This window comes from Rana temporaria, chromosome 2, assembly GCF_905171775.1.
Source record: "Rana temporaria chromosome 2, aRanTem1.1, whole genome shotgun sequence".
NCBI classification, from domain to species: Eukaryota; Metazoa; Chordata; class Amphibia; order Anura; family Ranidae; genus Rana; species Rana temporaria.
Genome location: NC_053490.1, coordinates 394,401,108 through 394,424,060, shown reverse-complemented (window position 1 = coordinate 394,424,060; position 22,953 = coordinate 394,401,108). Strand labels below are relative to the sequence as shown.

The 22,953-nt window shown below is 43.1% G+C and overlaps 1 protein-coding gene across 1 annotated transcript in view; it reads right to left on the bottom strand.

Annotated features, from left to right (window-relative positions):
- Positions 1 to 18,974, bottom strand: part of DIPK2B (divergent protein kinase domain 2B) — a 112,105-nt gene extending 93,131 nt beyond the window's left edge. The window contains exon 1 of the mRNA XM_040338055.1: positions 18,257 to 18,974. Coding sequence (XP_040193989.1) covers positions 18,257 to 18,474 — 218 coding nt within the window. The 5' untranslated portion in view covers positions 18,475 to 18,974. The remainder of the gene's footprint in view (positions 1 to 18,256) is intronic.
- Between the last annotated feature and the right edge of the window lie 3,979 nt (positions 18,975 to 22,953).

The following is a 22,953-nucleotide window of genomic DNA, read 5'->3' as shown; positions in this document are numbered from 1 at the left end:
GTGGAAGTCGTGTTGCCCCTGTGTGAATGGGCTCTAATTATCTTTTTTTTTATGCAGAAAAAAAAGTAAAAGTAGAAAACTTAAAGCGGTTGTAAACCACATAAACTTTTTTTTTTTTTTTCAAACCTGCAAGGCAAAAGGCATAATCGGCTAGTATGCACCGCATACTAGCCGATTATGAAATACTTACCTCGGAACGAGGTGAACACCACTTACCTGGTCCACGCGAGCAGGATGTCATCTTGCTCCGGCGTGTCTTCCGGGTATCGCCGCTCCAGCGCTGTGATTGGCTGGAGCGGCGATGACGTCACTCCCGCGCGTGCGCGGGAGATTTAAAATCGGCATGGTCCGGCGGATGCCGGTTCTTTCGCCGTGGATTCCCCCCTGCGCATGCGCCGCCCGCATTGCGAGGGGAATATCTCCTAAACCGTACAGGTTTAGGAGATATTCTTTATACCTACAGGTAAGCCTTGTTATAGGCTTACCTGTAGGTAAAAGTGAAAAAGTGGGTTTACAACCACTTTAAACCAACAGTTAATAAATAATGATCAAATATACAAAGAAAATTGAAAAAGGAAAATTAAATATGCGAATATACCCTAAATACACCCCCAAACGTACACCCTATATATTAAAAGAAAACTTTTTCAGTCATTTCACAGCAAAATAAATATGCCATACTCACTCTGCTCATCCTACCATGCAGCAAGGAAGCTAATATTCAGACATCACCAAGCTCCACCAATTACATTTTTGCCATGTTGACCTGATTGGTGGCTAAGAGTGGTGATGTTTCATAACAGCTCATATACTTATCAATCAGCTGTATATAGGTAAGTTTAATGTAAAAAAAGATATAATGTATTAAAAATTAAATTGCCTGTCTGGAACATGATTTAGAAAAGAACATGCAATAGATTAATATGTAATCTGTTTTGAGAGGATTAAACTTCTGTCTTTGTATTTTAAGACTTTTATAAGGCGATTTTTCATTTTTTTTTATAATAGAGTTTTACACATATACTTTGAGAGCTGAATAAAATGTAAATTGTAAAGTGCAACTCCATAGATTAGCAATTATAACTAATCGTTAGCTTACTTTGTAGGAGAAGTTTGAGAAGCATTTATGTGAAATCACTGTGGAGATGACTTATAGATACTTAGAAAAGCATGATCAAAGGAGAAGATTACAGTATCTTAAATTAAATTAGCTTACATTACACACTGGAAACAGATTTCATATTTGGATTTAACTATAAAAAGAGGTCAGGGGCTTAAAACACTTAGCAAATAGCTGCTATTAGTTCAGTACAGAAGCTGATGCAATTCAGGCTTGTCTTTTATAGCACTTACTGATAAAATGCCTGTATACATAAATAAAAAAGCTTTAAATAGTTTATTTCTAAAGAAGAACTCCGATAAACACTTCCCATATTAGTGTGGGAGCCGCGGGGGTTGCAGTGGTCACAAATGCTCTAGCTCCACCATTTCAAAGTCCATTAAAATCATATTTTGTTACTATAGTCAAATCCTCCTTCACAACAATTTTGTCAGGCTGGGTTCACACCATTGCGAATTGGATCCCTGCAGCCAATTCACAATAGCAGGAGATTTTGATCGTCTCTCTATGGAGCCGATTGTCATATCTCCGCAGCGGGTTTGGTGCATTTTGCAGAAAAACGCTGTGCGAATTCAGCCAGGAATTCGGGCTGAAATCGGACCTGAAACGTTGAACCAGCATGCACTGGACCCCTGCCGTACGACGGATCAGACTTAGATGTGAACCGAGCCTCAAGTGCAAATGGCGAAACACTTCCATTTGTGTCCCCTTATGTTGGTCATGTGATATCAGAAACCAACAGTGGTGGTCAACTTTCTAGATATGGGGGCCCTCAAGTGTGGCCTTCTATATCACCAAGGGATCGCACATTAAATTTTAGTGAATATTGAGCTTCAGAGATAGCAGACACACAACAGGATAAAGTCAAAGACCATGGGCATGATGCAAGAGATAGTCAGAGTCTATGGACATAACACAGGAGATAGTCAGAGACTGAGATAATTATATAAAGAGCTGGTAAGCAACTGAGGACATATTACAGGAGATGGTCAAAGACTGGGGACATGGTACAAGAAATATTCGGAGACTGCAGACATGATACAAGGGATGGTCAGAAACTGTGGACATACTACAGGAGGTGGTCGGGGACTGCAGACATGATACTAGAGATGGTTAAAGACTGCAAACATGATACAAAAGATGGTCAGAGACTGCAGGCATGATACAAGAGATGGTCAGAGACTGCATATATGATACTAGGGATGGTCAGAGACTGCAGATATGATACTAGAGATGGTCAGGGACTGCAGACATGATACAGGAGATGGTCAGAGACTGCAGGCATGATACTAGAGATGCCTAGAGACTGTGGACCTAATACAGGAAATGTTCTGTGGGGTTGGGGTTGTCACCTCATGCCTTTAAACCAAACACACATGAATTACACAGGTTCTGAGGCTGATTAAGGTGGTAATTAAACTCACTTGGTCCCTTTTAGCATCAAATTAGACTCGGAACCTGTGTAATTAACATGTGTTCGGGTTTAAGGGGATGAGGTGGCAACCCTAGTTGGGTGGTGTCAGGGCTCTGCAGGGAGTGGATAGCTGTGCATTAGTCGCCTGTAGTTGAGCAGGTGTAATGGATATGTGCAGGGTATGAGGAGTACACACAGGGTATGGTGACTAGGGATGAGCTCCGGTGTGTTCACACAGTCCACGTGCAGAGCCGCCAGGAAGTTGGCACCGCGCTGCGCTAATAACAGGCAGGGAGACATTTCCCGGTCTCAGCCGAGCATCGGGACAATGTCTCCCTGCCTGTGATTAGCGCAGCGCGGTGCCGACTTCTTGGCGGACTCTGCACGTGGGCTGTGCGAACACGTCGGAGCTCATCCTTAATGGTGACATATAATGCAGTGTACATTGGCCTGAAGGGTAATAGAGAGGTGTGATGGGTGGTGACCAATGCAGGGTGGGTGTATGTGGGTGAATTCAGGGTGGGTGTACGTGGGTGAATGCAGGATGGGTGAATACAGGGTGGGTGAATGCAGGGTGGGTGTATGTGGGTGTATGCAGGGTGGGTGTATGTGGGATGGGTGAATGCAGGATGGGTGAATGTGGGTGATTGCAGGATGGGTGTATGTGGGTGAATGCAGGATGGGTCTATGCAGGATGGGTGAATGCAGGATGGATGTACGTGGGTGAATGCAAGATGGGTGTACGCAGGGTGGGTTAGTGCAGGGTGGGTGAGTGCAGGATGGGTGAGTGCAGGATGGGTGTATGTGGGTGAATGCAGGATGGGTGAATGCAGGGTGGGTGTATGCAGGATGGGTAAATGTGGGTGAATGCAGGATGGGTGAATGTGGGTGATTGCAGAATAGGTGATTGCAGGATGGGTGACTGTGGGTGTACGCATGGTGGGTGTACGCAGGGTGGGTGTACGTGGGTGAATGCAGGATGGGTAAATGTGTGTGAATGCAGGATGGGTGAATGCAGGGTGGGTGAATGCAGGATGGGCGTATGCAGGGTGGGTGAATGTGGGTGTATGCAGGGTGGGTGTATGTGGATGAATGCAGGATGGGTGAATATGGGTGTACGCAGGGTGGGTGTATGCAGGGTGGGTGAATGCAGGGTGGGTGAATGCACGGTGTGTGAATGCAGGGTGGGTGTACGCAGGGTGGGTGTATGTGGGTGAATGCAGGGTGGGTATATGTGGGTGAATGCAGGGTTGGTGAATGCAGGATGGGTGAATGCAGGGTGGGTGTATGTGGGTGAATGCAGGATGGGTGAATGCAGGATGGGTGAAAGTATGTGGGTGAATGCAGGATGGGTGTATGCAGGGTGGGTGTATGTGGGTGAATGCAGGGTGGGTGTATGCAGGTTGTGGTAGTAGTTATGTTACACTTACCAGCTCCTCTGGGGTTGTTCTCTCTCTCTCTCTCTCTCGACAGCAGCAACACAGCACAGCACATGTCTCTCCCGCAGGTTGCCATCTTCCAGCCCCGTCCGACAGCAGCCTGTCACATGAGTCAAGCAGCCTTCTCCCCAAGAGCCCCGTCCCTGTGTACCATCCGAAGCCCCGCCCACCACTGGTCACATGACAGCCATAACGGTGTGATCTCCAGCCAATGTGCGGCGTGCGCGGGACTTGGGAGCAAATCTGTGCTGGTAGTGGTACTATAGTCAGACAGACTTGGTACGGTACTGTACTGCACTGCAGGGTCCGCGGCCTATTCTAATCTATTGCGGGCACAGCCGGACATGCGCAGTTCAGAGCTGGCAGTACAGCGGCCCTTTTTACAGGGAATCAGAGTGGCCCGGGAGGAAAGTGCCACTTTGCATCCCGGCCCAGCCCGCCCCTGCCTTCCGTCCTACCTGTTGAACGTCACCCCGTTTGAGAACGATGAGATTTGGTCTTGACAGTGTGTACGCAAAGAAAGCTTATCAAGATTCTCGACAAGCCTAACAAGGAACTCGTCGAGGAAAACGATGTTTCATTTACGACGAGTTTCTCGGTAGTGTGTACGAGGCCTCACACTGGGACATTTATACCTCCTACCAATCACTGATACCAGGGTATTTTTCCCCCTGACACCAGAGTGCTTCGTCCTCATATTGACACCAGAGTATTGTTTCCTTTCACTGTCACCAGGGTATTTTGTTACTTCCTCTTATCACTGACACTAGGACATTTTTTTCTCTCACTTACCACTGACACCAGGGTATACTTTACTTCCACTGACCACTAACAGTAGTGTTTTTAGCTCATTTACCCATGACACTTGCAGCCCTCAAAATTTCCACTCGCCTACTAGCATTTGGCGAGTGGATTTAAGCTGGGGGCGAGTGATGACAGGGCTGCATGACCAATCTTCCTCCAATCTGTGCCTACACTTAGGCCCCATACACACCATAGAATCCATCCGCAGATAAATCCCAGCAAATGGGTTTCAGCGGATAGATCCTATGGTGTGTACACGCCAGCGGATCTTTTTCCGCGGATATTTATCCCCTGGGATGGATTCCAGCAGATCGGATATTCGCTGACATGCACAACAAATCCATCTGCTGGAATCCATCCCAACGGATGGATCCGCTGGTCTGTACAGACTCACCGAATCCATCCGTCCGAAGGGATCCCCCGCATGCGTCGTAATGATTTGACGCATGCGTGGAATTCCTTATATGACAGCGTCGCGCACGTCGTCGCGTCATAATCACGCCGACGGCGCGACACGTCATCGCAAGAGGATTTCGGCGCGGTTTTCAATGCGATGGTGTGTACACACCATCGCATGAAAATCCGCCGAAATCCACGAGAGGATTTATCTGCGGAAACGGTCCGCTGGACCGTATTCGCGGATAAATTATATCGTGTGTATGGGGCCTTAGAGTCCTGATGAGATTGGCGGCCGAAGAGGAAAGGTGCATGCTCGGGAAAAGTAGTCTGGTGAGCCGCGCACAGGCAGAGCAGTACACAGGTGCTCTCCTTACAATTCTCATTAAGCCATGGGACCTAACAGTATGACCTTTCTGAGCCTGCCCCCGGGCCCCGACCAATGTAGCTGGAGAGCAGAAAGTAATGAGTGAGGTGGAGGATTGCCAAAATTACCACTCCGGTGCAGCGCTCACTGAAAGTTGCCCTGACATGAGAGCGGCAGCCTTCTAGTTTGTGCAGTTTTCTTCTCCTTGTGCTCTATGTAAGTGTCCAACAGTTCAGCCTGAGCACTGTGAACAGACTGGTCTCAATGTGTGCTGTGCGCTGTCAGTGTGCGCTGTGCTATGGTGTCAATGGCTGTGCAGTTGTGTGGATCTCAGCGTTGGATTGTACTTCCTCCCGCTGTGCTGCAGCTCCTCTCCTCTCTGCCAGCCTGAATAAAAGGGGGAAGTGGGGACATGCAAGCGTGGAGCCGCACACACAGGCTCCTGATGATGAGATGAATGGGAGAGAGAGAGAGAGGATGGATGGGAGTTGCAGAGGAGACAGCAAGAGAATGGGGAAGAGACCCAGTTCTAGTGCCCTGTCCCTCTGGTCTGCCCCAAGTGCCCTGTCCCTCTGGTCTGCCCCCAGTGCCCTGTCCCTCTGGTCTGCCCCCAGTGCCCTGTCCCATTTTGTTAAAGTTGTTGTTGGTAATATTTAATTTTGTAACTTGATTCTGCATAAAACATTGTCATTCCATGAGATAATCTACGAGGGCGTGTTTACGGGTGCAATTGGGCGCAGGGCAGTGTATGAATTAGGTGGGGCAACTGGTGGCGAGTAACTCTTGAGGCCTGGCTAGTAGCTCAGGACTTGAAATTTTGAGCCCTGACACTTGGATATGTTTTATTTCCACTGAAACCAAGGAATTTTTCCTCCCACTGACTACAAGCACTATGATATTTTTTTCCTCTCAATAATCATTCACAGAAGGGTATTTTTCCTTCCACTGACCACTGACACATGGAAATATTTTTCTTCCCACGGAGATTAGGTTATTTTTTCCTCCAACTGATCATTGACACCAGGGTAATTTTTTTTCCACTGACCACTGTTTCTGGGACATTTTTAATACTTAAAATGTGTATATTGTAATCAGTGCATCCCCTTATGCATACATACAAAACTGATATTAATCCAATATCAATATTCTAAACAATTCTGAAAAAAAATTATAAATATATATATCTTTAAGTAAATGCTTCAAGTAAATGCTTAGCAATCATAAACCCCTAGAATAGTGCAACTCATTAACAAAAATAAAGTGCAAGTGCCAAAATAACTACTGTATATATCTGTTTAAACCATCAATCAATAAAGAGTGTCCATAAAATTCAAATGAAAAATTAGTAAACTTAATAAAGGTGCAAAAATACGCACATTTATATATATATATATATATATATATATATATATATATATATATATATATATATACATATACATATACATATATATATTAATATATATAGACTTTATAAATTAATTTCATAATAATAGCAATCCCCGATCAGGCAACACTATACCCACATAAAATTTATGTAATTTTCCCCTGAAAACTAGAGATTTCTTTTGGTGATATTTGATCACCACTGTGTTTTCACTTATTTTGTTCTATAAACAAAAAACTGACGATTTAAAAAAACAAACAATATTTTTTATTTTCTGCTATAAAACATATCCATTAAAAAAATAATAACAAAAATCTAATTTCGTCATACATTTAGGCCAATATGTATTCTGCTACATACTGTATTTCTGGTCAAAAAAAAAAAAAAGCTTATATTGCCGCGTACAGACGGTCGTTTTTTGTGATGGAAAAAAACGACATTTTCTGTGATGAAAAAAAAACGACGTTTTTGAAACTTCATTTTTAAAAACGACGTACAGGGCCGATCCTAGGGTCATATGTGCCTGGGTGCAGAAATATTTCTGGTGCCCCTACAAGGGGGTGGTCATCTTACTAACCCCTCCCCCTTTGCAATTGTTTCTATGGCAACGACTCAAACACAGAGATGCTCCCCTAAGGAGTCATTGTTACCCTGGGATCCTCCCATGATCTCTTAACAATAAACAAAATACAGGAAGAGAAGCAGAGTACTCTAATTGAACCTGGAGGGGGGTCTCTCTAATGGACACAGAGAGGGCTTCTGTTAGAGAGTCTGTTTAGAAAGAGCCCCCATACACAATACAGGAGATGGTCAGAGACTGCAGACATGGTCAGAGACTGCAGACATGGTACAAGAGATCAATGCAGCCTCACCAGTGCCCTCCAAATGCAGCCTACCATTGCTCACCAATTGGGCTGAGAGAGAGGGTAGTGGACAGAGAGAGGGGGCTTCAAATGTCAAGTTGGAGAAGCACCTTCTTACATTGGTGGCCAAGTAAAGGCATGCTCTTTAACATTATTGCCCAGTATGGTGTCCTCTTACATAAGTGGTTAGCTGGCGAGGTCCCCCCTTTACATTGGTGTTTAGTGCAGTGCTCTGTTACATTGACGATCGGTGGTAGAGGTGTCCTCGGTAAGTGGTGTTAGTCCTGAAGTTATGAAGAGACTCTAAGGCAGGAAATCAATTAGCAACTGTTCACTGCTCAAGGAGACTAGAAAAAGTGCCAAAGGAACTCTAGAGTTCTGACCTGACCCATCACAGACTGATCCATCACAGACTGACCCGACCCATCACAGACTGACCCGACCCATCACAGACTGACCCGACCCATCACAGACTCACCCGACCCATCACAGACTGACCCGACCCGACCCATCACAGACCGACCCTTCACAGACCGACCCTTCACAGACCGACCCTTCACAGACCCTCCCATCACAGACCCTCCCATCACAGACCCTCCCATCACAGACTAAACCCCCCCAATTACATATTGAACCCCCAAATTTACAGACTGATCCCCCCCAATCACAGACACCCCCATCGTAGACTTACCCCCATATTGCAGACTGACTCCCCCCATATCGCAGAAAGAGAGTGGATACCCTGCGCTGCCAGGTGTGCGTAAATGGTAGCTGCTGACACGGCTTATTCAAAAAAGCAAAACAACCAAAGAAATACGTATGTGTAGCGCTAAAATTAATAAATGAATATCAAAATACCAAAAAATGTGTATAGTAAAAAATAAAACACATATAACATTAATAAATGTTAGACACAAATTGTGAAACATGTGAGATTCCTCTGTAGCGAGGGGTGACAACAGTGCCAACTGGCACGTGAACTGATGCACCTAAGGTGGTATCAAACATAAAAACAAAGTCCAACAAAAACTCCTAAGTGTGATGATCCGAGGTATGTAGCAAAGTTCATCAACATCCACAAGTCATTCAAGTGAAAAGGTGAATAAATAGAAAAAGCGTGACTCCTTTAACGTGACAATCCCATCACCGGAAAAAGTGCAGGCTTACCGGAACTTGTTGACCACTGGTGGCATATGCCAAAAGAGGTCAGTCAAGGCTTTATATGACGATTGTCAAACAGCAGTCCTTGGCAGGAAGCGTAGGTCCAACTGGTGGGTAGGTCCTTATATGGAATAGGTCCCCAGGAGTAAGCCGGAAGCTATAATTTGGCTGGAAGTAAAAGAGCTCTTGCATGTAAATGGGGCGACAGTGTAGTCCTCCCGACGCGTTTCGTGGTCAAAAGCACATCGTCTGGGGTCAATATATCCCCCCATATCGCAGACTGACTCCCACCATATCTCAGACTGACCCCCCCATCGCAGACTTACCCCCATATCGCAGACTGACTCCCCCCATATCGCAGACTGACTCCCCCCATATCGCAGACTGACTCCCCCATATCGCAGACTGACTCCCCCCATATCGCAGACTGACTCCCCCCCATATCGCAGACTGACTCCCCCCCATATCGCAGACTGACTCCCCCCCATATCGCAGACTGACTCCCCCCATATCACAGACTGACTCCCCCCCATATCGCAGACTGACTCCCCCCCATATAGCAGACCGACCCCCCTTCATCGCAGACTGACTCCCACCATAATCGCAGACTGACTCCCCCCATATCGCAGACTGACTCCCCCCATAATCCCAGACTGACTCCAACCATAATCGCAGACTGACCCCCCCATCGCAGACCAACCCCCCTTCATCGCAGACTGACCCCCCCATCGCAGACCGACCCCCCCTTCATCGCAGACTGACTCCCCCCCATATCGCAGACTGACTCCCCCATATCTCAGACTGACTCCCCCCATATCGCAGACTGACTCCAACCATAATCGCAGACTGACCCCCCATCGCAGACCGACCCCTCTTCATCGCAGACTGACCCCCCCATCGCAGACCGACCCCCCCTTCATCGCAGACTGACCCCCCCATCGCAGACCGACCCCCCTTCATCGCAGACTGACCCCCCCATCGCAGACCGACCCCCCCTTCATCGCAGACTGACTCCCACCATAATCGCAGACTGACTCCCCCTGCCATCGCAGTCCTCACTCATTATCAAACCCTTATCCTGCACAGCACAGCCCCCCTCCCCACAGAAAACCTACCTTACTCACACAGGACATGAAGCGTGGCCGCTCAGGACAATGGGCGGGACTTTTCCCATTAAAAGTGAGTGATTTATTGCTGGGACTGCCCCGCTGCCTAGCAACCAATCACCCACTTTTTAACTTAAAAAGTCCCGCCCATTGTCCAGCGCGGTCATGTAGGTAGTGTGGGGAAGGGACAGTCAGTGTACACAAATGGATCTGCCGCGCCAGGCGCGCCTGCTATGCTATTGTGTATATAGCGGCAGCGGGCGCGACAGGCAGGCGAGAGAGGACACACAGGCGAGGCTGCGGGCGCCATTTAGTGACGCCCGGAGCCCCGGACGATACAGCGGCTGCTGCTGCGGGAAAGCACAGTGCCGACTTGATGGTGTCACTTGATGCTTCTGACACTTTGGCACCCCCTCCCCTCTGGCGCCTGGGTGCAGAGCACCCGTTGCACCCCGTCTGGGATCGGCCCTGACGACGTAGCATACACACCATCGTTTTTTCAAAATGCTCTAGCAAAGCGTGGTTACGTTCAGCACGTACGACGGCACTCTGTTCCATTCAAGATCGCTTCATAACTTGCTTCTGAGCATGCGCCGGGTTTAAAAACGTTGTTTTAAACGTTGTTTTGCCCACACACTATCACTTTAAATGACACAAAAAACGAAACAAAAAAATGAAGCATGTTTGAATTTTTTTTTGTCGTTTTTCAGAAGACATAAAACGACGTTTTCCCCACACACGGTAATTTTAAATGACGTTTTTAAAAATGTCATTTTTTTTCATCACATAAAGTGATGGTGTGTACGCGCCATTATAGCGATATTGAGGCTGACTCTAACTGAAACTTTGTGGGAACCAGTGACACTAATAGAGTGCTCAGTGCCTAAAATATGCACTTGTTACTGTACTAATAACACTGGCTGGGAATGAGTTAAACATCTAGGGCAATCAAAGGGTTAACTGTGTGCTTAGCCAGTGTTTTGTGTACTGTGTTAGGTGCTTTTACTAAGGATAGTTATGGATTACTCCCCTCCCCCAGCAGAACAAAGCTCTACCATGTTTACTGTGTATCTGCCCCTCTTCTGTGGGTGCTGGCGGACATCCATTGCCCGGCACCCACAGATCGTCTTCTGCTGTGAGTAATCATGAGTAGGAGTGGCCAGCTGGGTGCTGCACACGCCCCCAAGGCGGGAGTGCAGAATCACACACATTTACGGTTGTGCCCATAAGTTTACATACCCTGGCAGAATTAATGATTTCTTAGCCATTTTTTTAAAGAAAATGAATGATAACACAAAAACTTTTTTTTCCACATAGTTAGTGTTTGGCTGAATCATAATGACAACATAAACTACCCAAACAACCCTGATCAAAAGTTTACATACCCCAGTTCTTAATACCGTGTATTGCCCCCTTTAACATCAATGACAGCTTGAAGTCTTTTGTGGTCTTTGTGGATGAGACTCTTTATCTTCTCAGATGGTAAAGCTGCCCATTCCTCTTGGCAAAAAGCCTCCAGTTTCTGTAAATTCTTGTTCTGTCTTGCATGAACTGCACGTTTGAGATCTTCCCAGAGTGGCTCAATGTTATTGAGATCATGAGACTGAGATGGCCACTCCAGAACCTTCACTTGATTCTGAGTAGCCAATGACAGGTTGACTTGGCCTTGTGTTTTGGATCATTGTCATGTTGGAATGTCAAAGTACGTCCCATGCGCAGACTCCTAGCTGATGAATGCAAATGTTCCTCCAGAATTTTTTGATAACACACTGCATTCATCTTGCCATCAATTTTGACCAAATTTCCTGCGCCTTTGTAGCTCACACATTCCCAAAACATCAGCGATCCACCTCCGTGTTTCACAGTAGGAATGGTGTACCTTTCATCATAGGCCTGATTGACTCTTGTCAAATGTAGCGTTTATGGTTGTGGCCAAAAGGCTACATTTTGGTCTCATCACTGCAAATGACTTTATGCCAGAAGGTTTGAGGCTTGTCTCTGTGCTGTTTGATGTATTGTAAGCAGGATACTTTGTGGCATTTTCATAGTAATGGCTTTCTTCTGCTGAATATACCATGCAGTCCATCTTTCTTCAAGTGTCTCCTTATTGTGCATCTTGAAACAGCCATCCCACATGTTTTCAGAGAGTCCTGTATTTCACCTGATGTTAATTGTGGGTTTTCCTTTGGATCCCGAACAATTTTCCTGGCAATTGTGGCTGAAATTTTAGTTGGACTACCTAACCATGGTTTGCTTTCAACAGAACCCCTCATTTTAAACTTCTTGATTAGAGTTTGAACACTGCTGATTGTCATTCTCAATTTCTTGGATATATTTTTATATCCCTTTCCTGTTTTATAAAGTTCAACTAGCTTTTCCCGCAGATCCTTTGACAATTGTTTTGCTTTCCCCATGACTCTGAATCAATAAACGTCATTGCAGCACTGGATGAAAGATGCAAGGTTTGGTTACCTTTAATAGCCATTTAAACCCCTTTGTGTCAACTTGTGTGCATGTTATCAGGCCCAAATCACCAGGGTATGTAAACTTTTGATCGGGATAATTTGGGTAGTATCTGTTGTCATTTAGTGTTAGCCAAACACTAACCATGAGTAAAAGAAATGTTGTTGTGTTATAATTCATATTCTCTGAAAAAATGCCAAGAAATCATCAATTCCCCTCTCTTTTTGACTTTGACCATAATCCTTTAGCACACTATATAAAGCTAAAAATAAGATTTAGATGGAGTTCTACTTTAAATTACAGTGCCTTGATTTTCCTTGATACTCCTTGACATTTTCCACATATTGACATGCTACAACCAAAAATGTAAATGTATATTATTGGGATTTTATGTGATAGACCAACACAAAGTGGCACATAATTGTGAAGTGGAAGGAAAATGATAAATGGTTTTCATTTTTTTTTACAAATAAATATGTGAAAAGTGTGGTGTGCATTTGTATTCAGCCCCCCTGAATCCATACTTTGTAGAACCACCTTTCGCTGCAATTACAGCTGCAAGTCTTTTTGGGAATGTCTTTACCAGCTTTGCACATCTACAGAGTGACATTTTTGCCCATTCTTCTTTGCAAAAAGCTCAAGCTCTGTCAGATTGGATGGAGAACATCTGTGAACAGCAATTTTCAGGTCTTGCCACAGATTCTCAGTTCGAATTAGGTCTAGATATTGACTGAGCCATTTTAATACATAACAATGCTTTAGTCTAAACCAGGGGTCTCAAAACTGCAGCCAGAGGGCCAGATGTGGCCCTTTGCTAGCCTTTATCTGGTCCTTGGGGCACAATTCTTCCCACAATTCCTCCAACTGATATGAGGCACTATTCCTCCCACTGACACCAACAATGGGGCACTATATCGTCCACCGATACCAATGATGTGATACTATTCCTCCTACTAATAGGGGGAATACTCCTCCTCCTATTGACCACCAACCCTGAGGCCATATTTGTTCTTACTGATTCCAGGCCCGTGACATTTTCTTCCCCTGCTGGCCACAATCCGGCCCTCCTAAAGTCTGAAGGGCAATAAAGTGGCCCTTTGAATAGTTTGGAGACTCCTGGTCTATACCATTCCATTGTAGTGCCATTTGTACTACTATAAATTATATGAAAAACACCAGAGAAAAATGTAACAATACATTTAAGTGTTTGTTCACCAATGCCAGAAGTCTGCCAAGCAAAACAGGTGAGCTGGAAGCTCTGGTGCATGAGGAGAGCTATGATGTAATCGGTATTGCTGAAACTTGGCTTCAATCCTCACATGACTGGGCTATTAATATTCCTGGCTATGCTCTCTTTCGGAAAGACAGGGTAAAAAGGAAAGGTGGAGGGGTCTGTCTCTATGTGAGAAGTGACCTCAAAGCAAGCGTGAAAGAGAACCTGGTTGATGGAGAGTGTGATGAGGCTGAAGAATTATGGGTGGAACTGCATACAGATGTGCGTAGTTCAAAATTAATCATTGGAGTTTGTTATAAACCACCCAATGTTAATGAGGAGGTGGAGACTCAGCTCCTTGCACAGATGGAAAGGGCTGCAAGGTCTGGGACGGTGATAATAATGGGGGATTTTAACTACCCAGAAATTGACTGGATTAATGGCACTTCTGGGACAGTTAAAGGACAAAAATTTAAAAACCTATTGCAGGACAATTTTATGGTGCAATTTATTGAGGCCCCAACTAGGAATGATGCCCTGTTGGACCTGATAATCTCAAACCATGCAGAGCTTATTACTAATGTTCAGATAAAGGAACACCTGGGTAGCAGTGATCATAACATGATTTCATTTAATGTTAACTATAAGCAAGAAATACATACAGGAAATATTAAAACACTAAATTTTAAGAGAGCAAATTTTCCAAGGATGAGGGCTGCTCTCCAGGACTTGGACTGGGAGGGACTATTGGCACAGCTGAACACAGAACAGAAATGGGAATTCTTCAAAAAGACTGTGTGGAACCTCACTGCAAAGTATGTTCCCATGGGCAATAAGTTTAAAAGGCTAAAAATAAAACCTATGTGGCTCACGGTCAAAGTTAAAAAAGCTATAAACAATAAGAAAGTAGCTTTTAAAAAATATAAAAATGAAGGAACACTAGTGTTGTTTAAATGTTACAAAGAATATAACAGGATATGCAAAAAGGAAATCAAGGATGCAAAAATTCAAAACGAACGACAGATTGCAAAAGATAGTAGGACAAACCCCAAAAAATTCTTTAAATATATTAATAGTAAAAAGGTGAAGTCTGAGCATGTAGGCCCCTTACAAAATAATCTAGAGTGGGTGACTGGGGACAAAGAGAAGGCAAATTTATTAAATGTTTTCTTCAGCTCTGTGTATACAATGGAGCATGGGGGAGCTCATGTCCAAAATGGGGGTGGGAGTGACACAGCCTCAAATCCACAATGGCTCAAAAGTGATATGGTCCAGAAATATTTAGACAGAATAAAGGTGGATAAAGCACCTGGACCTGATGGCATCCATCCACGGATCCTAGGTGAGTTTAGCTCTGTCATTTCAAAGCCACTGTATCTAATATTTAGGGACTCATTAAAGACAGGAATAGTACCACTGGATTGGCGCAGGGCCAATGTGGTGCCCATATTTAAAAAGGGAACAAAGTCTTTACCAAGTAACTATAGACCTGTTAGTTTAACTTCTATAGTTGGGAAGATACTGGAACGTTTAATAAAAGACCACATCGATGAGTTCTTGCTGGAAAAAAACTATTTAAGCAGCAGACAACATGGATTCATGAAAGACAGAAGTTGTCAGACAAACCTGATTTCCTTTTATGAAGAGGTAAGTAAAACCCTGGACAGAGGAGTGGCTGTGGACGTGATATATTTGGATTTTGCAAAAGCGTTCGATACAGTTCCGCACACACGGCTCATGTGTAAGGTAAGGTCTACAGGATTGGATATATCAGTTTGTAAATGGATAGAAAACTGACTGAAAGACAGAATTCAGAGAGTCGTGGTTAATGATTCTTACTCTGAATGGTCCAAGGTTATCAGTGGTGTACCCCAAGGTTCAGTGCTGGGACCCTTACTTTTCAATATATTTATAAATGATATTGGGTCTGAGATCAAAAGTAACATTTCTGTCTTTGCAGATGACACCAAGCTATGCAGTGGAATAACGTCCTTGCAGGATGTCTCCAATTTACAAGCCGACCTCAATGCTCTGTCTAATTGAGCGACTAAGTGGCAGATGAGGTTTAATGTAGATAAATGTAAAGTTATGCACTTGGGGGCTAAGAATATGCATGCATCATACATACTAGGGGGAGTACAACTGGGGGGATCTGTAGTGGAGAAGGATCTGGGGGTTTTAGTTGATCATAAGCTCAATAATGGCATGCAATGCCAAGCTGCGGTTTCCAAAGCGAGCAAAGTCCTTTCTTGTATTAAGAGAGGTATGGACTCCAGAGACAGAGATATAATTTTGCCCCTGTACAAATCATTAGTAAGACCTCATCTGGAACATGCAGTTCAGTTTTGGGCACCAGTTCTCAAAAAGGACATCGGAGAACTGGAGAAAGTGCAGAGAAGGGCAACCAAGCTGATAAGAGGCATGGAGGAGCTCAGCTATGAGGAAAGATTAGAGGAACTGAATTTATTCACTCTTGAGAAGAGGAGAATAAGGGGGGATATGATCAACATGTACAAATATATAAGAGGTCCATACAGTGAACTTGGTGTTGAGTTATTCACTTTACGGTCAACACTGAGGACAAGAGGGCACTCTTTACGTCTAGAGGAAAAGAGATTTCACCTCCAAATACGGAAAGGTTTTTTCACAGTAAGAGCTGTGAAAATGTGGAACAAACTCCCTCCAGAGGTGGTTCTGGCCAGCTCAGTAGATTGCTTTAAGAAAGGCCTGGATTCTTTCCTAAATGTACAGAATATAACTGAGTACTAAGATTTGTAGGTAAACTTGATCCAGGGTAAATCCGATTGCCTCTCGGGGGATCAGGAAGGAATTTTTTCCCCTGCTGTAGCAAATTGGATCATGCTCTGCTGGGGTTTTGTGCCTTCCTCTGGATCAACTGTGGGTATGGAGTTGGGTGTATAGGATTTTACTGTGTTTTTTATTTTGTTTTTTTATTTTTTGTGGTTGAACTGGATGGACTTGTGTCTTTTTTTAACCTGACTAACTATGTGAGCTCTGGCTGTATGTTTAGGGTTGTTGTCTTGCTGGAAGGTGAACCTCTCTCCCAGTCTCAAGTCTTTTGCAGGACTCTAACAGGTTTTCTTCTATGATTGCTCTGTATTTGGTTCTATACATCTTTCCATCAACTCTGACCAGCTTCCCTGTCCCTGCTGAAGAAAAGCATCCCCACAACATGATGCTGCCACCACCATGTTTCATGGTAGGGATGGTGTGTTCAGGGTGATGTGCAGTGTTAGTGTTCCATTACACATACAGTAGCGTTTTGCTTTTAGGCCAAAAGGTTCCCCCACATGTCTTATTGCAAACTGCAAACAGAACTTCTTATAGCTTTCTTTCAACAATGGCTTTCTTCTTGCCACTCTTCCATAAAGGCCAGATTTGTGGAGTGCACGACTAATATTTGTCCTGTGCACAGATTATCCCACCTGAGCTGTAGATCTCTGCTGCTCCTCCAGAGTTGCCATGGGCCTGGCTGCTTTTCTGATTAATGCTCTCCTTGCCTGGCCTATCAGTTTAGGTGGATGTTTTGGTAGGTTTGCAGTTGTGCCATACGCTTTCCATGATGGATTGAAAGTGCTCTGTGAGATGTTCAAAGCTTGGGATATTTTTTTATAACCAAACTCTGCTTTAAGCTTCTCCACAACTTTATCCCTGACCTGTCTGGTGCATTCCTTGGCCTTAATGATGCTGTTTGTTTACTAAGGTTCTTTAACAAACCTCTGAGGGCTTCACAGAACATCTGTATTTTTACTGAGATTAAATAACATACAGGTGGACTCTAGTTTCGAATTAGGTGACTTCTGAAGGCAATTGGTTCCACTACATTTTAGCTAGGGGTATTAGAGTAAAGGAGGCTGAATACAAATACACGCCACATTTCTCAGATCTTTATTTGGAAAAAAAATGGAAAACCATTTATCATTTTCCTTCCACTTCACAATGTGCCACTTTGTGTTGGTCTATCACATAAAATCTCATTAAAATACATTTACAATTTTGGTTGTAACATGACAAAATGTGGGAAATTTCAAGGGGTATGAACACTTTTTCAAGGCACTGTATATGAAACAGATGGATAGATAGATAGTAAAAGTAAAAAATATTGTACATTATACAAATAGATATCTTATTCGAACAATACTAAACCATAATTGGTAAATCGGTTAGATAAGATATATTAATTCGAAAGATAGATAGAAAAAAGAAACATATTGTAGTTTATACAGATAGATATTTTTATAGACACATAATGAAATGAGAGACAGAACAATAAAGAGGTTAGATAAAATATATTGTGCGGATAGATAAATCGATCAATAGATTGAAGAAATGTAGGTAGATAGAAGAAATATAGATAGATAGATAGATAAATAGATAGATAGATAGAAGAAATATAGATAGATAGATAGATAGATAGATAGAAGAAATATAGATAGATAGATAGATAGATAGATAGATAGATAGATAGATAGATAAATAGATAGATAGAGTAGGCTGCTAACCTTATTTCTTCTTTAAAGAATTTCTTGCATGCAGAAGTTCCAATGCAAGCATTACATTTGTCCAGTCCAAGAAAGCTTTTGCCAAAACTATAGGAGCTTTTCAGTTTGGAGTCTGAAGAATTGGTTGCACCAACATTTTCTCTTTCCATCATAATAATGAGAAAAGAAACACAAAAGTAACATTTCTGTAAAAAAGATGAACATATCCAAAAAAACATTTTTGCATCAGATGAGTTTCATAATCTCGTGAACAACTTCATCAAAGATCCATCAAAAATAAATGTAACTTTCTACTTCCAAATGGGAAGAAGTGTTACTGGCAATGAGAGGAAGAAGGAAACTTGTGGAGGATACAGATAATATTGATTGCTATGGTTACTCTTCCTATGCTAACTTCACAGGTTTGGGCAGTTGAGCGAGAAACCTTTAAAGAATTCAGACGAAAGTTCAGATCAGTGGACTCAAAAATACTTGCCACTTTATTGTGTGCACAACCAACATTTTTTAATAATTGTTTGTAAGTAAAAATAACACACAAACATATGTGACCTTTAACAATCAACATTCACACATAAAAAACTTCATACAACACAATATTTGATAAAAAAAAATGTGTTGATTGAATAGAAATTAGTAACCATAATTATTATCTTTAAGATACAGTAGGTAATATAAACTCACCGGCCACTTTATTAGGTACACCTTGCTAGTACCGGGTTGAAACCCCCTTTGCCTTCATAACTGCCTTAATTCTTCGGGGCATAGATTCAACAAGGTGTTGAAAACATTCCTCACAGCTTGTGGTCATGACATGATAGCATCACACAGTTGCTGCAGATGTGTTGGCTGCACATCCATGATGCGCACCTCCTGTTCCACCACATCCCAAAGGTGCTCTATTGGACTGAGATCTGATGACTGTGGAGGCCATTGGAGTACAATGAACTTATTGTCATGTTCAAGAAACCAGTGGTGAGATGATTTGAGCTTTGTGACCTGATGCATTATCCTGCTGGAAGTACCCTTCAGAAGATGGGTACATTGTAGTCATAAAGGGATGGACATGGTCAGCAGGTAGGCTGTGGCATTTAAAAGATGCTCAATTACTACTAAGGGGCTCAAGGTGTGCCAAAAAAATATCTCCCACACCATTACACCACCAGCCTGAACCTTTGATACAAGGCAGGACGGATCCATGTTTCATGTTTCATGTTGTTTATACCAAATCCTGACCCTACCATATGGATGTTGCAGCTGAAATCGAGACTCATCAGACCAGGCAATGTTTTTCCAGTCTTCTGTTGTCCAATTTTGGTGAGCCTTTGCGAATTATAGCCTCAGTTTCCTGTTCTTAGTTGACAGGAGTGGCGCCTGGTGTTGTCTTCTGCTGCCATGGCCCATCTGCTTCAAGGTTCGATGTGTTGTGCATTCAGAGATGGTATTCTGCATACCTTGGTTGTAACGATTGGTTATATGAGTGACTGTTGCTTTTTTATCATCTCAAACCAGTCTGCCCATTCTCCTCTGACATCAACAAGGCATTTATGTCCACACAACTGCCGATCACTGGATATGTTCTCTTTTTCTGACCATTCTCTGTAAACCCTAGAGATGGTTGCGTGTGAAAATCCCAGTAGATCAGCAGTTTTTGAAATACTCAGACCAGCCCGTTTGGCACCAACAATCATGCCATGTTCAAAGTCACTTAAATCCCATTCTGATGCTCAGCTGAAGTTCAGCAAGTCATTACCACGTTTAGATGCCTAAATGTTTTGAGTTGCTGCTATGTGATTTGCAGATTAGCAAGCAATTGAACAGGTATATCTAATAAAGAGGCCTGTGAGTGTATATTTAAAGGGTAAGTTTAGCCCTAACTTATTTTCTTAGTTTTGGATAGAGTGCAGAAGAGTTGAAACCGCTGTTTAATTTTACTGCCATTTTGGGATTCTGTTAGAGAGGTTTCTGCTCACTTACTGTCCTGCTGACTTTTTACCAGATAGGCAGGGGGATGCTCAGCTAACTAGCTATATATATATATGATATGTGAAATCCAAGGTACTAATGCCTCTGATAGAAACACAAAACAGAGTTCACCAGATTGTGCAGATTACAACAACTTTTTAATAAATACATTTTTTTTAAATTTCACTTACAATAGGGTGGCTTGACCAGGAAATATAATTAGGAATAATAAACGTATTGCAATGAATCTACATTGTAATACCACGCGTGGTTGCTGGCCAACAAAGTTTGCTATATCCAAACCTAAAAATGCCAGTGAATATAACAAAAACATACAAAAATAAATAATAAATAAGTAAACAGTGTTCAATGTGCCAAAACGTGAAATCTCTCTTAAATCAAAGTCCATATATATCTAGATGAAAAATACCTTTCACCATCATTCCATCAGAAATATTCCTCCAGTGCTAAACCAGGTCACATGAACAGATGTTGAAGACACACTGACTGGGTAGCTGGCAAAAGGAGAAACACTTGTTGGGATAAATATCTCTGATGGCAGAAACCATGGACAAAGAATGGTCTGATGGACCGTTTTCATCGGTTCACCGCTGAAGTGGCCTGATGGTCTGATGTGTGTACACACCATCAGTTCAAAATCCGATCGGGTCAGAACGCGGTGATGTAAAACACACGACGTGCTGAAAAAAACGAAGTTCAATGCTTCCAAGCATGCGTCGACTTGATTCTGAGCATGCGCGGGTTTTGAACCGATGCTTTTCTGTACTAACCATCGGTTTCGTCCGATGGGGCAGCGGTCCATCGGTTCGGTTTTGAAGTATGTTTTAAAATTTTGGACCGAAGGAAAACAGACCGATAGCCTATACACACGGTCGGTTTGGTCCGATGAAAATGAACTTCGGTTCATTCTCATCGGACCAAACCGACCGTGTGTACGGGGCCTTAGTCTCATGCCTCGTACACACGACGGGTTTTCCGGTTGGAAAAACTGCCATGAGAGCTTTTGGCTGGGAAAACCGGCCGTATGTATTCCCCATCGCAGCTCTCTTTTATCCCACCGGGATTCCTGGCGGTCTTTTTCCTGGCAGTTTTCCTATGTGAAAAACTGATGGAGCATACACGCGGCCGGGATTCCCGACCAAAGCTCCATTGCAGTTTTCCTGTCGGTTCTCGGTTTTCCCCTTGGGATTCTCGGCTGACTTTTTTCTGCCGGGAATCCCGTGCGTGTGTCCTATGCACCTTCCTACCATGCTGCTCACTGTCTTTACCTCTTTAAGTTAGTAATTGGGAAATGATCAGCTTCAGTGAGAGTTTCTTTATCATTTCTTCTTTAGCTGAACTGCACCTTCATCTATTACCTAAGCAAGCCACACAACAGCATCTGATAATTGGGGGGTGGACTACTGTAGGTCAACAACGGGGCAATAGAAACAGTCTTTCCAGTGGAACACACTAGGAGGGATTAGACCTTCTCCAGCTTACTCGAGAACAGGGATTTTGAAATAAAGCAGAAGGGGAATAAATGCCTCACTTGGCAGCAGAGCCTACAGTTCCTCCACACAAGAATGTTATAACAAAGGCATCACTGCTTCACCAAAATGTCCCACACAGGCTGGGAGTCTGCAGTCCTGAAAACTTCAGAATCATGATGGCATCTTTCTCATCCTATATTCCTTTGTTACCCCAGCATTTCATATTCCTGATATGTGCCTGTTGTACAATGTACTTATATGAGAAAGTATCCTGTTCTCTTTGTATTGAGGGAATGTGATCACTTATAAAAAAAGGGGAAGAAAGGGTTATTATATATTTTTTATATCTATACATAAATATTTAGCCTTTTGTTTCAATGTTAAACTGAATGGGTTGTTTTACAAGGTGATCGTTTACAATCACTTTAAGTCAACAATTCAACATTTCTTGGACCCACAGTCTGGCTGGCCATTGCCCACTGAAAACTGTTGCAGAGCTGCAGCACATGCGTGCAGTAACTCTCTAGCTCTTACAATGATTCCAGAATTCCTTACTACCTTAGCCATTTGGGCTAATAGCCGATTCAGTTTAGGATTGCAAAATGTACCTTCTAAAACCCAACCTAGACCTACACCTCACCTAGGGTTTTGGAATGGCACCTAGACCTCTCTTTAATTCTGGTTTAACTTGCAACGTTAGGTTTAATTTAGTGTTAGTAATATTATGGGAGAACTGATATTGCAATTTTAATAACAGGACAAACTTCAGGTAGTCTAACTACAGTCAATATATTTTTATCCTATTTGAATTGATTGGGGTAGGGTTAAACCCTCTGTCAGACTGTCCTCCCAATTAGAAAGTTTTCACCTCACTTTCTGCCCTTGTGACAACATGAAAAAAAATTAAATGTGGGGAATCAGTTGTGAACAGGACAGAAAGATATAGACAGTAATAATAATTGGACGGTTGTCCTAACCCTTACATTTTTACCTGTAAATGAATCCAGACACTTTTTTAGCATGACTTGAAAGGATTCCAGTTATATAAGACAGTTGTAATCAGGTCTTATAGGCCTTATCTTTTAATGATAAATTGCAGTCTACACTGCCTTGTTCATGTATACATTTTGGAATGCTCTTTTCTCCTATGTATTTTAGATATTCAATAATAAATACAATAAATGTCATCAAAAAATGAATGGGAAAAATACATTTGGGAGAATCTTTTGAGTGGATATTCAC